Source organism: Anomaloglossus baeobatrachus, chromosome 3, assembly GCF_048569485.1.
Source record: "Anomaloglossus baeobatrachus isolate aAnoBae1 chromosome 3, aAnoBae1.hap1, whole genome shotgun sequence".
NCBI classification, from domain to species: Eukaryota; Metazoa; Chordata; class Amphibia; order Anura; family Aromobatidae; genus Anomaloglossus; species Anomaloglossus baeobatrachus.
In genome coordinates, this window is record NC_134355.1 from 290,150,202 (window position 1) to 290,168,876 (window position 18,675).

General features: G+C 41.1%; 1 protein-coding gene across 18 annotated transcripts in view; it reads left to right on the forward strand.

Annotated features, from left to right (window-relative positions):
• Window positions 1–18,675, forward strand: part of PTPRK (protein tyrosine phosphatase receptor type K) — a 450,255-nt gene that overhangs the window by 363,093 nt on the left and 68,487 nt on the right. For 6 of the 18 annotated variants that reach the window (XM_075339909.1, XM_075339911.1, XM_075339913.1 and 3 more), the window contains exons 14-16: window positions 3,694–3,832; window positions 5,958–5,999; window positions 12,546–12,575. In XM_075339909.1, the coding sequence (XP_075196024.1) occupies window positions 3,694–3,832; window positions 5,958–5,999; window positions 12,546–12,575 (211 nt within the window). The remainder of the gene's footprint in view (window positions 1–3,693; window positions 3,833–5,957; window positions 6,000–12,545; window positions 12,576–18,675) is intronic. The other 12 variants (XM_075339918.1, XM_075339921.1, XM_075339923.1 and 9 more) reach the window with 5 other exon arrangements.

The following is an 18,675-nucleotide window of genomic DNA, read 5'->3' on the forward strand; positions in this document are numbered from 1 at the left end:
ACAAAAGGGGGGCGATTTCACCTTTTTTTTTTTTTTTTTTTTTTTTTTTTTTTAATTTTGTTAAAACTTTTTTTTTTTTTTCCTTCACTTTTTGTTATATTTACTAGTGATGCTGGGAACTTCTGATCGCCGGTGTTATACATAGCAGTACATCCACACTGCTCTGAACAGCACAAATTCTGGTCTGTGAATGCAGACGTCATGACAGACACAGGGGTCATCAGCTGACCCCCTAGCTGTCATGATAACCCATTGGCGCCCCGTGATCAGGTCACGGGGCTGCCGATGGAAGCGGGGAATAGGGCACTCTGCCAACACATGTTAAATTTCGCTGTCAGATATTGACAGCTGGATTTAACTAGATAACAGGCTCCACACTTGTTAGAAGCACATGTTAGCTGATCAGATCAGCCGACATGCAGGGAAACATGGGGGCTTGCCGCGCGAGCCCCCTTAAAAGGGAGGGACATGACCTATGATGTACCAGTACGTCATAGGTCGTAAAGGGGCTAAAGCGCTGCTCCAGCGTTTCTTTTTTTATTTTAGCACTGGAGTGGAGCTTTAAATCTAAGTCCACTTCCCCCGTCTTATACTCACCTGCGACCGTCTTCTTCTGTTATCCCCGTTGCTCCTGTCGGACTCCGGTGATTTGTAACTTGCCTGCAGCTCCAGCGTTTTATTGAGTGAGCCGGAAGTCACTTTTCATTACCACTCCATGAGAGCCTCATTCTGGCTCTCATAGACTTGAATTGAAAGCCTGTGACGTAATCTTTACATTGCTGTGCATAATAATTTTTTTACAGTGATTTTGTGGCTCTTTTTCAAGCGTATTCCAGGCAGACCCTGCTGGAAAGACAAATGCATGCACAGTCATCTTTATTTACTTTTTCTTTAGGCCTTGGAGGTTATCCTAGTGCTGATCGTTTTTTTTTGTTTTTTTTGTTTTTTTTTTACTGTTCTCACCCTGTTTGTCCTGCAAGTTCTTATGTACATGTTGCTTATTTTTCCTTGCAAATTTGAACCATTTTTATGCGGGTTTTTTTTTTTTTACCAATCTGCAGGCTATCCATTTTTTCAGTGTTTTTGCAGTGTTTTTCACCCATTTAGATAAGCTACAATTCTGTCAAAATCCAAGCAAAAACACCTAAGATACATTGATGGTAAGAATGGGCCAAAATAGGTAAAAATTGGATCCAAGATTTTTCAGAAACATAGATCTGAGTGAGGCCTTAGTTTGTTTTTTTTTTCCTCCCTTCTGTTGCTCAGTATTATGAATTGGGAAAGCTGAACATGGGAATCGGGGTTTTATATTGTGCCAAACAAGAAAACTGCAAAGCTGAATTACTGGGATGGAGCAGGTTGTACTGACTGAGCACTACATATTAAAACAGCAGTGATGATAGATTCTTGGCTCTTTGAAGCAGCGCCTGTGTTGTATAATTCCCTCTGCTTTGTTCAGATTCATTACTCCGGAGCTGTACTCGGTAATGGATGCAGTGTATGTTTGTGTCTTGGACATTAGGCACAATTATTTTAAGTTACATTTCTATGCAGAGCTGTCTGAATAAGTTTGCATCATTTTTCAAAATCTGTGTTAATATTTGTACATAACGGGTTAGAGAATGGTACATCTGGCATCAGACGCTAAGCGAACATTTCCGTAATGGTGAACAGTGTGTGCCCATGAATTATTAATGCAGCTGGCATGAGGAGCCCATTGTTGGTTTCACTATTCCATTATCCATCAATTTCTCCACTGCCCAGGATCAAATCTAATGTGCCAGCCTTCCCATTTGTATATACAACATACCGGAGTACAATGTTTAGTGGATATATACTTTACCAATTCCTGGCCATTGTGAAAACAGAGGGCACATGATGTAGAATTCCATTTTTTGCCCTCTGTTGTGTCTACTCTGTGGGCAAGTACATGTGCAATAATGATCTGACCCATTCGTGGCCTTTATTATGTGCCCTGCTCAAGGCTTCACCTTCTATAGCTTCATCTATGGTCATCACATGGTGTGAAGGGTCATATGTGAAGGTGGAGGGATTTATGTGCCCTGCTCATGGCTTCACCTTCTATAGCTTCATCTATGGTCATCACATGGTGTGAAGGGTCATATGTGACGTATCGTATGTGCAGGTGGTGGGATTTATGTGCCCTCATCAAAGCTTCACCTTCTATAGCTGCAGCTATGGTCATCACATGGTGTGAAGGGTCTTAAGTGAAGATGGTGGGATTTATGTGCCCTGCTCATGGCTTCACCTTCTATAGCTTCAGCTATGGTTATCACATGGTGTGAAGGGTCTTATGTGAAGGTGGTGGGATTTATTATGTGCCCTGCTCAAGGCTTCACCTTCTATAGCTTCAGCTATGGTCATCACATGGTGTGAAGGTGGTGGGATTTATTGAGTACCCTGCTCAAGGCTTCACTTATAGCTTCAGCTATGGTTATCACATGGTGTGAGGGTCTTATGTGAAGGTGGTGGGATTTATTATGGTGTGACTGTACATTTTTCTCATTGGGTAAATGTGCTGCTCAGTTTATCCACACCATGATTTCTTTTTCTGCATTTGTTTGGACAGGGCCACAATCTTTACTGACTCGCCAAGTCTTGCTTCAGATTGTTGTCGAAACATTAAGATCAATGGATTTTCAGATATGCTGTACTTCGTATGATATATATGTCTTCTGGTTAAAGAGTGCTTGCCATAATATGTGAAATGTCTAGTAAGGCTATGTTCACATGTCGCTTTTTTGCTGCTTGCAAAACCTGCTCTCTCAGTAGTAAAGAAGCTGATTACAAAATGCAGGTTTGGCTGCTTTTTTGCTGTGTTTTTAGTGCAGACTGTGTGTCATTTGTCTACAGGACATGCTTAATAAATTTAGTTCTGTTCAACAAAATTTGTTTTTTGCTGCTTTTTTTTGCACTTATTACTTTTTCTGGTGAAAAACATGCCACAAAAACACTGAAAGAATTGACATGCTGCAGTTTTCAAAAAAGCAGTAGTCATCCAATTCAGTCTGGAAAAAAACAGTGGTGTCCATGAGATTTCTTAACCACTTCATGACGTGTGACTGGTGCGTCCAAGGTCGTGTACTTCCCTGCACATTTCAGGCACTGGTCGATCGGAAATCCGCCCGGCGCTGTTAGCTAGTTATATCCCGCTGTCAATCTCAAACAGTTTAATGTGAGCCAGCAGGGAACAAGTCATTGCACGCCCACATCTGTGGCTCCGTGACATACGGTATCTATCTTAACTTGCATTAAAAAAAAGCAGCAAAACCACAACGTGTGAACATAGCCGAAGTTGTTTTCACACATGAACTGAGCTTAGTGGGGAAATTTCATTTAGTTTCCATACAGTTTCACATAGTGTTTTTATAAAATCAAGGACAACCCTACAGAGGCTTGTTGGCACTCCTGCTTAACTTATTGCCCATAAGTATGCCAGTATAGGGTTTATAGGACAACATTACCAGCCTAGACTATAGCAGTGCTTAGCACCTCGAGCACTGGGGCTGCCATATTCTAATCACTGTCATCATGTCATGTGGAAAGGTAGATCGATTGAGACAAAATATTTCAAAGTCCTGTTTGTTCTTCATAATATTTGGAATGTAGAAGTTGTTGGGCTGACTTTCCTCTATATCTGAAATACCAACTATGCATTTTGTTTTATTTTAGCAGCAGCAACTGAGGAACCGGAGGTCATCCCCGATCCGGCCAAGCAAACCGATCAGGTTGTGAAAATAGCTGGCATCAGTGCAGGCATACTGGTATTCATCCTCCTCCTACTAGTTGTCGTTTTAATTGTTAAAAAGAGGTAAGTGCCCGAGATTATCTCCTTACATTTGCTCCCCTAACTGTTGTAGATTTCATCTGTAAAGTAAGATTATAAATGTAAGAAGGGACCTTTTAAAGGGCATGTGTATCAGTAACTTGTTAAGAAATGCATTGGGTGGATTCTTCTGGGCCAGCAGTCTAATACATTGGGCCACCTTGGAAGGAAGTACCTTTTCTCCTAGTTTCTCCCTTCTAGTTCACTCTGCTATGCACTATTTTATGCTTCAGCAGTACCACTGCTCGCCCATACTTGATAAAATGGCAACTACCTGTTGCAGCCACTAGGGGGCACTTGTGTGCTGCAGGATAAATCTACCATTGAGCAGATTAGAACATATATACAGATTGTTTTTCTAATTTTTAAGTCTAATTGCAGGGTAGAAAGATAGGCTACAGACTTCTTAGATCAATTCCTTTCTCGAGAATGGTCCAAATAATGTTCTAAAAATTATTTTCTCATTGAAAAGTGTCATTTAAAGGGTGACGATTTCCAAAATGATGCTCATTCTTTTTCTAAGTAGGTAATATGATTAGGGACGTGTTCCCACCTTAAATATCCATCAATAGGTTAGGTGATATAGTATATGTTACTGATGTCCCATGTCATGATCACGTGTATGGGGGGGGGGTCTTCCAGTCTCCTAATTGAATTGGGCAGCAGTTGAGGGTTGATTGCTCTCTGTGGGAGAAATAAAATAATAATAATCTCGTAGTTATGGTGAGTGAGGAGCGAGTACTACCATGTTCGGGTGCACAGTACCCATAATAAGGCGTTTACTGCTCGGATGGGCATGACTTGAGTACCCTAGTACTGTATTATGGAAATCAACGAGGGCTCAAGCATTTTTCCAGGAAGTCTTCCATTATACTCAGGAGCTTGAGTCGCGCTCAATTGAGCATCCAACTGCTTGGTACGAGTACCGAGTATGGTAGTGCTTAGGTCCAAAGTACAAAACCTTCTTTTCTTTTAGAAGTTGAGGTCACACACAGCCACTTCAGTTAGGTCTATAGAACGGACAGTGATTTAGGACCTTACCATAGCCAATAAAAGGAGTAGCAGTGTATATGCTCGAGAACCATTCCTTCGGGAATACAGGACCCCATACCTATGGTCTGCAGGGATCCTTTCATAGTGTCACTACTGTGTTACCTAAAGGATTTGATCTTAATTCTGTAGTATCTTAAGCAACTTTCCTTGTGGGATTGTGTGTAGAGGGTTTTGTACAAAGGGACATTCAGATGCATATTAGAGTGCTATATATGCTTACGCCATAGAAGTTCTTTTGCTATATGTAGAATTGTGAAAGTGGTGTAAAATGCTTGAGACGTGAAACGATAGATTTAGTAGACTGACAATAACAATTCACTTTAGGTCCATTTTGGAACGTTCCTTTAAGATTTAGCATGTTCTCTTTGTCAGTTTGTGCTGTAGACTAGTACTGTGTCTGAAAAGCTGAAAATGCAGAAAGTGCCTAATTGTTTATAAGCTGCCCCAACGAACATGATGCAATTCATCATTACATAAAGCCAAACTGTCAGTGTAGGAGAGAGCTTGGATGCTTCCTTTGCTATGTTGATAAACTGTTCAATCCTACTTTTTATAAAAGGAATTGTTCTTATTTGAGTTTTTATTAGTTTTTTTTTCCACTATTGGAGTACATATTCCCCCAGTTTCCTATACTAAATAGCAGCTTTTTGGCTGATACTCTACCTGATGATTTTATTAGCCTTCTGCCCTCTGTAGTAGTTCTTGAGCCTTTAGAGTTTATTGTATCCTTTGAAAGTGAAATATTGAAATAGAACAGCACCACCTAGTGGCACTCTGGTGTACAGCAGCCACTAACTTTTATTAATGTGTGTTCAGTATCTATCCTATGTAATCTTGGCCGCATGCCCTGCATATAATGAATTTTATTGATAACCTTTCTATTTTAGGCATCTCTTAATATCTGCTTGCCCTTGTGTCCTAATGTGTCATGTATAACGCAGAGTATTAGTAAATGTTTGTGTTTAACCAAGACGAATTTCCCTTTACCTATTTGTTGCCGTTCTGTTTTTCTGATTGGACTGATTAATTGTTGCCTTTTTACTATTACCCCCTGGAGATATATTACATGGCGAAGGAACTTCTGCATTAGAAGCATTAGGTATGCTCCCGGTGTTGTGTACAAGCCAGCTACCCATGTGCTTTCATGTATTCATTTTCTAGTTTTGTTTTCTTTCTTTTGAGGAATTATTTTGGATGTTTACACAGCTGACAAGTAATGTTCCAAAAGTATGTGAAAAAAGTCATACAAAGCCTTAAAAGGAATCTGTCAGCAGGTTTTTGCTACCCCATCAGTGAGCTGTATGATATAGGGACAAGAGACCCTGATTCCTCTGTCACTTACAGGGCTGCTTGCTGCAGTTTTGATCAAGCTACTTTCACACTTTAATCGTTTCAAATCCGCCAAGTCCGTCGTTGCGACTGAACGACAGATCCGTCGTTTTTTAGCTGTCAACGGACGCAACGGATGAGTTATTTCACAGATCTATGTTCACTGGAATCCTGTGGAAAAAAAACTGATCCATTGCGTCCATTACATCTGTTGTGCAATCATTTTATGACAGATCCGTCATGATCTGTTTGTTTTTGGGACAGCCCAATGGAAGTGCCAGACATACTGGGCATGCTCAGTAGAACATGATGGAATCCTTCACTAGATTCCGTCGTGTGACGGATTACGGCGGAATCCTGCACCATAGACAACCATTATACCTCTTGATGGATTGCAACGGAATCCTGCACATTGTGTTTTTTTGACGGTCCAAAAACGTTCGTGTCAGTTCCTTCCACCGACGGTCAGGCATTCCACGACCGATCCGTCGCGCGGCAGATGCAACACAAGGCCATCAGTCGCAATTAGTCGTTAACACAAGTCTATGGGGAAAAAACTGAATCCTGCAAAATAACCGTATTTTCTCAAGGCAACAGATTGTGACTGATGGAAAAAGACTGAAGTGTGAAAGTAGCCTTAAGGCTACTTTACACACTGCGATATCGGTCCCGATATCGCTAATGTGGGTACCCGCCCCCATCTGTTGCGCGACACGGGCATATCGCTGCCCGTGCCGCACAACATCGCCCAGAGCCGTCACACATACTTACCTGTCCGTCGACGTCGCTGTGACCGGCGAACCGCCTCCTTTCTAAGGGGGCGGTCCGTGCGGAGTCACAGCGACGTCACTGAAGTGTCACTGAACCGCCGCCCAATAGCAGCGGAGGGGCGGAGATGAGCGGGACGTAACATCCCGCCCACCTCCTTCCTTCTGCATAGCAGCCGGGAGGCAGGTAAGGGGAGCTTCCTCGTTCCTGCGGCATCACACGCAGCGATGTGTGCTGCCGCAGGAACGAGGAACAACTTCGTTACTGCTGCAGTAACGATTTTTAAGAATGGACCCCCATGTCGCCGATTAGCGATTTTGCACGTTTTTGCAACGATGCAAAATTGCTTATCGGTGTCACACGCAACGGCATCGCTAATGCGGCCGGATGTGCGTCACAAATTCCGTGACCCCAACGACTCCGCATTAGCGATGTCGCAGCGTGTAAAGCCCCCTTTATCTGCTGCAGATCTATCAGTTCTCTGAAGTCTGAACTTTGTATAACCCCGGCCATACAAATGATTGACAGCTTTCTGTGTACACTATGCATAGGCAGAAAGCTGCCAATCAGTGGTAGGGGTACAATTTGCTATGGCTCATGAATATGGACAACTACATGACAGTAGGATTACTAGTCCTTTAGTAATATTCTCCAAACTACATCAAGCAGCCCAGTAAGTGATACATCGCTAGAATCAGGGTCTCTGCTCCTACAGCATGCTGCTCTCAGATTAGGTTGCAAAAACGTGCTTAGAGATTCCCTTTAAAGTGCTGCTGTGTAGAGGTAAAAAACAAACTCTACTGTTTAGATTGTCTATAGAGTCCATAGACTAGCCATCTGCACATGAAGGTTGACTAGTTGATGAAGTCCCGTACTGTAGCTCAGTAGCCGCTGCTCACCAGCGGCGTCCTGTCATTGGTATGCAAGGCTGACTTGGCAGACACCCAACATGGTATTGACACTCTGTAATGCTATGTACATTTCATTACTTTTTTGCCTTTGGTACATGGAAACAAATAATATGCATATCTGATATGTGTATTTATTGCTGTGTTTTCATGCTAACATACATTTGATGATTTGTAATGCACTTCAATGTTTAGTAGGCAAAAAAGGGCTGGGGGGGAGAGGATGAGAAACCATTACCTTTCAATAGAATGTTATGTTCTTGCTGGGCATTTTTCGTTATTTTTCCCCTCACTGATATTGATTGGCTTAGAAGATAGGGGTAAAGGGCATTGCATACCAAGTACCTTATACTGCTGTGCTAGGATAGATGACTTGCCAAACAAAGCACAGGTGCGCGGTGCTTCCTTGTCGTAGCAGTTCACTGTACATTCTGACCAATGTGTTTCCATCTATCTCTACCCCTTCATTGATTGGCTAAAGTTTTGGCTTTAAAAGGTGTAATGTAGTACTCGGGAAGGTTCACTGAACCTCTTGCCTACACCAAGGGTGCGTGGTTTGAACAGTCATTTTGTGGTGCTAGACTCCATTTAAAGCCATAGTAGTTTATGGAGCTCTGACCCGTCCACTCCCACAGTAAAAGGATTGTACATCTGATCATGGTCTTTAGTGGATATTTTATTAGAAATTATGGTAAATGGGTAATCTATTTGCTCCTTCCATAAGAAAAGTGGTCTCGGATAAAAAAAAAAGTGATCTTAGGTAATTAAATGCCTGTCTGTCTGTGAAGTTCCTTCAAATAGCTAATTGGGCTATTAGTCTCAAATGAAGGCTCGACTATATTGAACATTAGAAGAGGTTGTTAATGGCTTTAGTTATTTAGGCATTGTAGTAATTGGTTGGCTCTAGGCACACTACATGGACATGGTGTTATTTGGAGTAATTGCCTTTTTTTCCATGCATAGTTTGTCACATATTTACCTTTAGTAGCTTTTCTGAGTCTGCGGGATGGTTTTCAGTGTATGCTCACATATATCCGTTCTTCGGAAGACTCTCCCTACAATCAGATTCTCATGTTTAGCTGCCGAGATGCAATGTATCAATGGAATTGTCCAGTGAAAAATCGCTTATCAATGGGATCCGTGACTGCTTATAGCTTGGTGGGAATCCGGCCACTGGGACAAGCCGCAATTATTGGCAGAAGTGATATGATTTGTATGTGTGACTGACAGGTCAGTTGACTAAGTTGGGGTCAATGAGAGCAGCGATAGTCATCGCTTAGGCTAGTATTATATGGACATATGGAATTTTATGGTGCGTATAGCTCAAAGACATGTCTTTACAGCATTGCTCTTCTTGTCACTAGTCTGCTCCTTCTGCGGTATCCATTTTTCTATGGTCTAGTTCCTACAGTCCTTAAGTTTTCTTTATTTGTTTCGAACTTTTTATTCCTTCAGGAGCAGTCTTGGTCATACAGTTCCTACCATTCATTTATCATAGTTGTGCTGATCTTCGAAGACGTTAACATAATGTTCTGCTAATGTTAGCAGTAATCAAGCTTTGATCATTGCCTTCTAATATAGTCTTGTGATGGTGCGGCATTAAGGGCTGAGCTCAGTACTGGCCCATGACGTGCTTAATCCTGTGACACTTCATTACATGGCTTCTCCAGTCATACACAGTGATGCACAGGCATTAAACAACTTAAATCCTGGCCCTTTGATATATCCTTTAAGTATCCATTGCTCTTCTCCCTTTGTACATTGTAGATATGACATGCCTAATCTTTAAGGTATATAAAATGTAAGGAATTTTTAGTGTTTTTTTTCATCCGCTGAGAAAGGGACCTTGGGAACATAGGAGCTCAGTCATTCATTCTTGGCACTCTCCATTGTTGCAAATGGGAGATGCACAGCCTGGTTTAGTTCATTTGTCCCTCCATAGATTCGGATTTTCATTTAGTCTTTTTGAGAATTTTTTTTAAATTTTAAGACAATATTAACTGTGGTGTCACTGCAGTAGGGAGATCCATATGTACATTAAAGCTTTGATGGCTTCATCTATCAAAACCGTCTCGCCTTAAAACTAAAGATAGACGCAGCTTTCATTTTGCCAGAGCAGTTTATGGAGCGATGGCTGGTATGGGCAACAAAGTCCATTGTACTTTCAGAACGTTTTGATAAATTAGAGTCTTAGATGCATTTATGTTAAACAGGGTCTCCAGGCATTTTATATTGATGATGTATGTTTAGAATTGATCATCAATATCAGATCGGTGGGGTACTCTGCATCCCCACTCGAGTAACTGTTAGCTCCTCAGAAGCCATACACTTTGAATGCAATTGCAGCTCATGGGTGGGGTCGCCATTGTCGGACCCTCACTGACCTGAGATTTATGTCCTAGCCTAAAGCTAGGTCATCTGTATCATGTGGCTGGAGAGCCCTGTAATGTCTGGATGCTCCACACCTTGTCCTGCAGCCTGTCTGAAGATGTTTAGGGTTTAGCTACTAGAGGAAACATGTAGCCAGAAAATAACTTGTTTGACTCCAGATTTTTTTTTTATTCATTTTATTTTGATGTTGTTTTTTCCCCTTAATTTTCCATATTTCTATGCGACAGAAATATAAGAAATCTTTCAATTTTCACACCAACTATTAGGCCTAATATTCCACTCATACTTCATGTTTCTTTTCAGTAGCCACATGAACTTAAACAGGTTATCCACTACTTTAACACTGATGGCCTATCCTTAAGATAGGTCATAAATTTGTGATCAGTGGGGGTGCGACACTCAACACCCCTGCCAATTTGCTGTGCCCAATGTCTGCGGTGAGTGCAATTGCTCAGTTGTAGAGCTGCACAGAACAGTTCCATCAATTCCGTAGTGGCCACAGCTGAATCCTGCACATGCACCCTCTATACAAATCAGTAGAGGTCGGATGTACGGTACCCGGCCACTGCCACTATCCCATTGACGGAGTTTTGCTATGCAGTTGAGCAGATATGGCCACTGCCGACACTTGGACAAACTGGAACGTTGGGATGCTGGATGTCGCACCCTCACCTATCAGACATTTTATAATCCATCCTAAGGAAAGACCATCAATGTTAAAGTAGTGGCAACCACTTTAAGCAGCGATACACTGGCTCTGTCTCAACTGATTTGTATACGAGTATAACCTAGGCATGCTCTGATCTGGGCAAATGTCATTGTGAAGGGAGAATGAAGAGGAAATGAGCCTATTGTAAATCATGCACCGTGTGATATTTACTGTGTATAGAGCTGCTATTTGGTATTGTAATCCTGCCTGCAATGATAGCTTAGTGGCCAGTGTGAAGATTGCAAGTTTTCTGTGTTGTGTTTTGTTTTTATTATATATTATAGTGATATGGAAAATTAGTTATTTTTCCAATTAAAAATAGAAATGAAACCTTAAAACTTGATTTAAAGAATAGATAATCTTCCCTTTAAGCTGGCCATACATGCTCGTTTGGCCGGCGCTATCCCTCCCTACTTAGCCAAAAGATCACGTGTTTTCAATGCGGAGCGTGGAGAGAGCTGCTGCTCGTGTCCCTTATGCAAACTTTGTTATGGCTTCATTTACTTTAGTAACCACAGGAGATACCACATGTGATTTGGTATATAGATCGGCCAAGAGATAGCAGTGAGAGAATCAACTTACAGGACTGCGTTCCATTGGCCATATCCATATTCTTTGACTGCTGGACTTGGCGGCCTGTTATCTTCTTACCACCTGGCTCCTCTTCTTATTAGTCAGGATAGCACAATATTGCAACGGAGATGTCACACTAGCCCAGCTATTCAAAAGAGCCAGGAATGACGGGAAGTAAGGAGATTCACATGCATCATGTCTGGTGGTCACCGATTACTGACCTGGTCACGGAGTCAGAGTTCTGCAAATAGATTCTCCCATCTCTAGTAATAGATTATTCATGAAAACAAGGAAACTATTAAGGATTCAAGGGTAGTCTTTGAAACCACATCAGGAATTGAGAGGCAATGATGATGTTGCGTCCACAGGGGCCTACCAGGACATCTGCACAATCGGCAGGTATCGTGTCTGCTGGACTTTAACGCATTCTAACCGGCACGTCTTAATGCAATATTATCAGCGCCTCTTCTCTCCCCAATGTAAAAAAGAGAGCAATGCCAATGAATCCCTTTATGATCTGCAAACCTAATTCTCGTGTAGTTTTCGGCACGTTAGCAGCCTAAAAAAATGCCATTGTTCAGGGCAGGAACTGTGAACTTGAAATTCATAAACCATTTAAATGTTCATTATTATTTTTGTTGATTCATTTTTTTTTCTTTCTTTTCCCCTCAATGGTCTTAATGTCAGCATGTAATTTGCTCTCTTTTCCAGAAGTCATCTTATTTGTCTACACACATTATTTTGCAGCTAACATGTATTTTATGTTGATTTGCATGGCAACATATACTTAATGCATGCAGACACTGAATTGCTAACAAGTGACATGTATACGAAGATAATTTTCTATATTTTTTAAGTGTTCATTGTTATTTTTTTTTTCTTGTGCTGCTTTGTTGAATGTGGATGATTCATGCTTTTCATTCACCATTGCTTCTCTTTCCCCCACTGTTTGTGATTTGCTTACCAGGAGGAGCTACTATTCTTACTCCTACTACCTGTAAGTAGAAACCGGCCACCTACTTTATTTTGGTTATTAACACTTACTCAAGAAGCAATATCCCTTTAAGAGTAAATACAGCACAACAGTGCCCATAGGGATCTAATTGGTAAATTCATATGCCCCAATATTATCCATATAATTTTTTTTACTTGTAATCCAACTATAGCATTAAAAAATAACTTTTTAGTAAAAAAATTCAGTTTTTCTCATGAATTATACCCTTGCATTATTTATTCTTAGCGGGATATCATGCTAGATGTTTCACAAGCCACTAACATTTTTTTTATTTGTTGCACGTTCTATGTTATGTCATCTTTTTTGTCTCCTTAACAAATTACTAACAAAGTCTTTATAGCTCTTGAGTTTTTGGAACCTTAAAAATGTTTTGGAAAACATCAAAAGACAACAGGGTGCTGCATGTGGTGGTTTTTAATGTGAGGAGATGGTAGCTTCAAAAGACTCGTAACTGGGTTGGAAAATGTTACGTTTTTGTGGTGCCTTGGGGTTTGTTAGTATCAGGTATCCTGATGGTGATACAGTAAACTAAAAGTTGGAAAAACTAGGACGACCTCTACAGATAACATGCAGGTAAGTAGTCTAAACTGGCCGTGGTATGCCTCAATTCTCACTCAGGTGGTGGGTTCGGTGTGGATACTGTCGTATAATCTTTTCACTAGAATTTCATATGTTGGACTAATCACCAGGGGTACAGATCCCAAAGTAGTAGGGTGAGGCGGACCTACAACATCAGATCAGTTTGTCATGACCATAATACTGATTTGTACTGCATACTTATTTTGGATGTGTGTCTTGGGGGTTCTCATTTATGTGTAAAACCTGTTATTTTAACTATTACTTTCGATAACAAGTTAGGCCAAAACATTTTTATTAGCAAATACCCACCTGTAGCTGTCATTTGCACTAGTAGTTTATCTGTAGAAAGGTTACATCATATTAGTTATAGATGTGGTGTCTCCCTCTGTCACAGTGGTCTATGTGAAGCGATGGCCGATGGACCATCGCGTTGCAGCGTTTGATTACAACACAAGACGAGATTGTGCGGAAACAAGGGTGTTTTATTTAAAAACAGGATTAAAGTGTATGCGAACAAACCAGTTCCTAGCTGGAGTGTACGTCATCCCAACTATCCAGTGACGACGCCCCAACTATCCAGTGACGTTCTTAACAACCGCAGTTCCTAGCTGGAGTGTACGTCGTCCCAACTAGCACAAACACCAGTAAAACAACATAGGCAGGCAAAATATACATTCAACTACACAACCCAACAACCTAGCTGGCCTTCACTAGTGGAGCCGCATAGACACTGTGCCCTAGCTACAGAGGCCTACGCTATGTCCTAGTAGTGCACACACTGGTAAAGACTCACAGCACTGTATAGGGGAAAACAGGTCCACTCCTGGGAGTTGTGATGCACGTTGGTGTACACTTATCCTTGAAAGTCAGAGCAAGATACACAGGCAATGTACCTTCTCTCAACCTCCCAGGCGACCTGACTTCTCCAATTCCCACCTGAACTCCTCTCCCGCTCTTTCTCATTTTCCTGCACTTTTTAGGCCGGGTTAGTCCAAACAACTCACAGCTCAGAGGGGACTGAACCGGCCAGTCCATAACACACAGAAAAAGGGAAGCAATGTCTCTTAAAGTCGAAGTACTTTGAAGCATTCGTATAGGCGATACCCCTACATATGCATATGAAGTAATGCTAACTAGTTGTCACATCAGTCAGGGGGGCGCTAGAGTTCCATTCCTCTTCCTCTCTGAAAAGGCAATTTGCATATTTAATTTCCCAGAGGAGCATGCAAGGCTTCCAAGTCTCCTCATACTAAGTAACAAAGGAGAGAGGGAGATGCAATGAGTAGCACCCAGTGGTGAGGGGGATTATGGTATTGCCCGGAGGCTGCTCACCTCAAATGGTTGTGCACCCGTGCACAACCCCTGTTGTTGCAGTAAAGGATCCACGGGGTCCCTCTGATTCCTGGAGCTGTCTGAAATCCCAGGGAAGAGTAGAGTGAGTCCTTCCAGGTTGGTCACATGACTGCGAGCACCCGGAAGTGTGTCACCGCAGTCAGAGCAACCCGGTATCACAGCAACCGTGGGTCCTGGTAATTGTTGTAGAAACTCACCACTCCCAGATCTGCTCCTGCCGTTAATCCCTCAAGGGGATAATGTATGTGAAAATAACGGAGTAGCAGTCAGATAGGAGCACTAGAGAACAAGAGGACAGGGAGGATTTTAAACTCCTAATAGATTTTACCTCCTAATCACCTGATGAAGACAGCAATCAGCTGTTGAAACACGTAGTGGCCATTAGAGGGTTTTTCAACTAAATAAAAGGTTTGTAATTTTAAAATCCTCCTTGTCCGCCTGTTCCCTAGCGCTCCTATCTGACCGCTACTCCGTTATTTTCACAAGTCTCCTCATACTGGCATTCTGGACCTGGCATGTCATGCCACTCAAGAAGAAACCTTATCCCTTAGATCCTAGGTAAATTTAGTAAAAGTCAACTTTGGCAAAATTTAGTGTTCAATGGAATATGTGGAATAAGTGATGCTTTATTAATCAAAATCTGACAGGTGTATACAGATACATAGTCTAAAGTTTCAAAATTAATAGTTTTCCTCAAGGTTATATGTACGTGGAGTTGCTGGTGTGTGGGAGCAGTGTGGACCTTGTTTAAATATGAACTTCAAAAAACCATTAATGCACAATGCTATGGAAACAAAAAAATAAATGTTTTATTGTTAAAAAAAATATAATAATCCACCTCTCTGCCCCTTTTTACTGATATATACACAGTTTAAAATGATAAAAAAAAATATTACAAAAGGTCCTTTTTAAATGTCAAGGAAAAAGGGAGGAAGAAAAAAAATCCTGTAGTCCATTCTTCTATAAAACAACCGAATTTATTGAAGCATTAAATCAATAATTAAGTCAAAGCTACTGCCATATGTCTAAGTCATATATCTACTTTGAAAACTGATGATGGACTCTTTCTGAATGGTTACTAGCTGGCTGTAGTGTTGAAACTTATTAAAGAAGACTTTAGTACTACATCCCCCTTCATTTGCTATAAACCATTTTTGTCTTACAGCAGGGGAGCACAATATGGTTTGGTCCATGGGCCACATTGCCATACTGAACCAATCCTAAGGGCTGCAAAAAATTTAAAGGGGTACTTACATGACTACATCACCATAACCACCATCAGTACATTAATACATCACCAGAAGCATGTTTACATATTTGATTTGGATTTGCAGAGTTTCTGCTCCAAAAAAATCAGTCTGAACAAATTAAAATGAGTTTTTTAGAGCAGAAACTGACCAAATCCTCCTATTAAAAATACTCAAAACTTAGAGAGTTGAAATTAAGTTTTAACATAGCCATGAATCACATTATGGATTGCTACATTTACAAAAGATCAGAACAACTGTCCGCACATGTGTGGTGCCAGAACCCATTGTCAGCATTTGAATGCAGCATCTGGTCCACTATCGGTACATATATACAGCACCACGTAGTACATTGTGCAGCGATCAATTATAAAGACAGATCAGCCCCATATAGAATTGTATCGCTTGAACCTACAATTTGCAGTATGTCCTAAACAATTTGTAAGGAGATGCTGTGAGTTGATGTTACCAGTCATCATCAGACAGCCAACCATAAGAAACTCTGTATTGACGAGACATAATCAGTATAAAAAAATACACATTTACACCTAGGTACCTTATTGACAACATCTTCTCTGATTGGAGTTGTTTCCACCGCTTCTGTCTCCATGTAGTATAGATGAGATTTTCATGAGATTTCATGCCCAGAACTCATATCATCTGAGTTCCCTTTTTTCTCTTTAGCAGCTCTTCAAAAGAAAATTCCTTACTTTAAAAAAAAAAAAATCATTGTACTGGCCATAAATCAAAAAATATCTCACATACTGCACCCTAAACAAATAATTGCCCCCTTACTGTGCTTCCTGAACAAAATATCCATCCCCCCACACTAACAGTACCTCTGTATAATGTCCCCCTCATACTGCCTCTCTCCATAATATCTCCCACACTGCCCCTCTGTATAATATCCCCCACACTGCCCCTTTGTATAATATGCCTCCAACACTGCCCCTCTACATATTATCTTCCTTACATTGTGCCTCTCCTTATCTCCCCACACTACCCCTCTCCATATCTACCCCATACTGTCCCTCTCCATATCCACCCCGCACTGCCCCTCTCCATAATATTTCCCCCACACAAATCATCTCCATAATATACCCTCATCTTTTAACCCAACTTTATATTGCCCCCCCACACACTGCTCTTCTCCTTATGACCCCCTTATATTTCCCCTTTCCATATTGCCTCCCCACAATGCCCATCTTCCTATTACCCTGCACAATGTCCTTCTCCATAATATCTCCCCCACACCACCCCTCTATTTTCCCCACCCCACCCTTCTGTATAGTATCCCCCATACTGTCATCCATAATATTTTCCCTACACTTCCCCTTTCTATAATATCCCCCACACTGCCCCTCTCCATACTGACAGACACACACACACACACACACACACACACACACACACACACACACACACACACACACACACACACACACACTGTCTGAACCACTGACATCACCTCACACACACATTCACCTTCTCCAAAATATCCCCTCAGACTGCCCCTTTCCAAAATACTGACCTCCTCACGCTGCTGCACGTCATAGAGGGGTCTGATGCATTGTGCCAGGCCTTGTGCTCAGAGTTTCAAATGTATTTGCATCTGAGAGACATGAATACATTTGAATATTAGAAGCAGGCAGCGGCGACTGCCGAACAGGTCCACTTGCCGCAGCAATGCCTTTTGCTGGCCGCATGTTGTGCAGGCCTGTCTTAAAGTCTCTGTCCAATATTTTAAGTTCACAGATATCACAACACAACAGTTCAAGCATTTACTCCATGGAAGCCCTTACACGCACCATATAATGCCAACATAATGAAAGATTCTATGTCGGAAATGTTGCTACATTGTTAATTTGTTCTTTTGGAACTAATAAATAATATTTGCATTAAAGACTGTAGTGCGGTTCTATCACAGGTACTGAAGCTTTGCCATGAGAGAACTGCTGCTATATTACTATGAAAATCCTAGCGACAGTTTTGTAAATGGCTTGCCCTTCAGGAGAGTAAGAAGACTTGACCTTTGTGGAAATACATGACTCTGCAAGTAGGCAAATGATAGTGTTATACTTAAAGGGAAGCTGTCAGAAGCATTTTACTGCTGAAACCATTTGTAAAGGTTTTAGAACAATAAAACGGGTACATGTTTTGCACTAATCTCATGTGTCAGTGCTGATATATTGAGCTTTGAAACCATATGCATGTTAACTTCTTACAGCATTGGGGTTCTAACAATGTAGTGAGCGTATTGACACATCCCTCGAAGCCCCCAAAGCTTTTCCAGATTAATTTTCAATAATCTAGTGGTACAATCATTCTGACAAATTCGCTTACATTCATTATCAAACTTCATTAGTAATACTTGCAAATACAAGTAAAAAAAACTTGCTGCAAATTTCACTGCAGATTTTAGTACTGATTTTCCAAGGGGGTCTACATTTAATTTTTACAAAAATTAAAAAAAACATATATGGTTGGTTTCTTTTACACTATTAAAAATGTAAGTATTCTTAAAATATATGGCAGTACTATAATCCTTAGCTATAATAAGTTATTTTTTGGTCTACTGAATACTTAAAGGGAATCTGTCACCAGGTTTTTGCTCCTCGTCTGAAAGCAGCATATAGTAGAGACAGAGACCCTGATTCCAGCGATGTGTCACTTACTGACCTGTTTGCTGTCATTTTGATAAAATGTATGTTTTCTGTGCTGCAGATCTAGCAGTTATACAGATATATTGGACTACCTGGCAGCACTTCAGTAGTACTTTAATGATAATCTACTGCTGATTAAACAGTGATTTTATTAAAACTACACTAAGCAACCCAATAAGTGAAACACCGCTGAAATCAGGATCTCTGCCCCTACTTTATGCTTAACTCAGATTAGGTAGC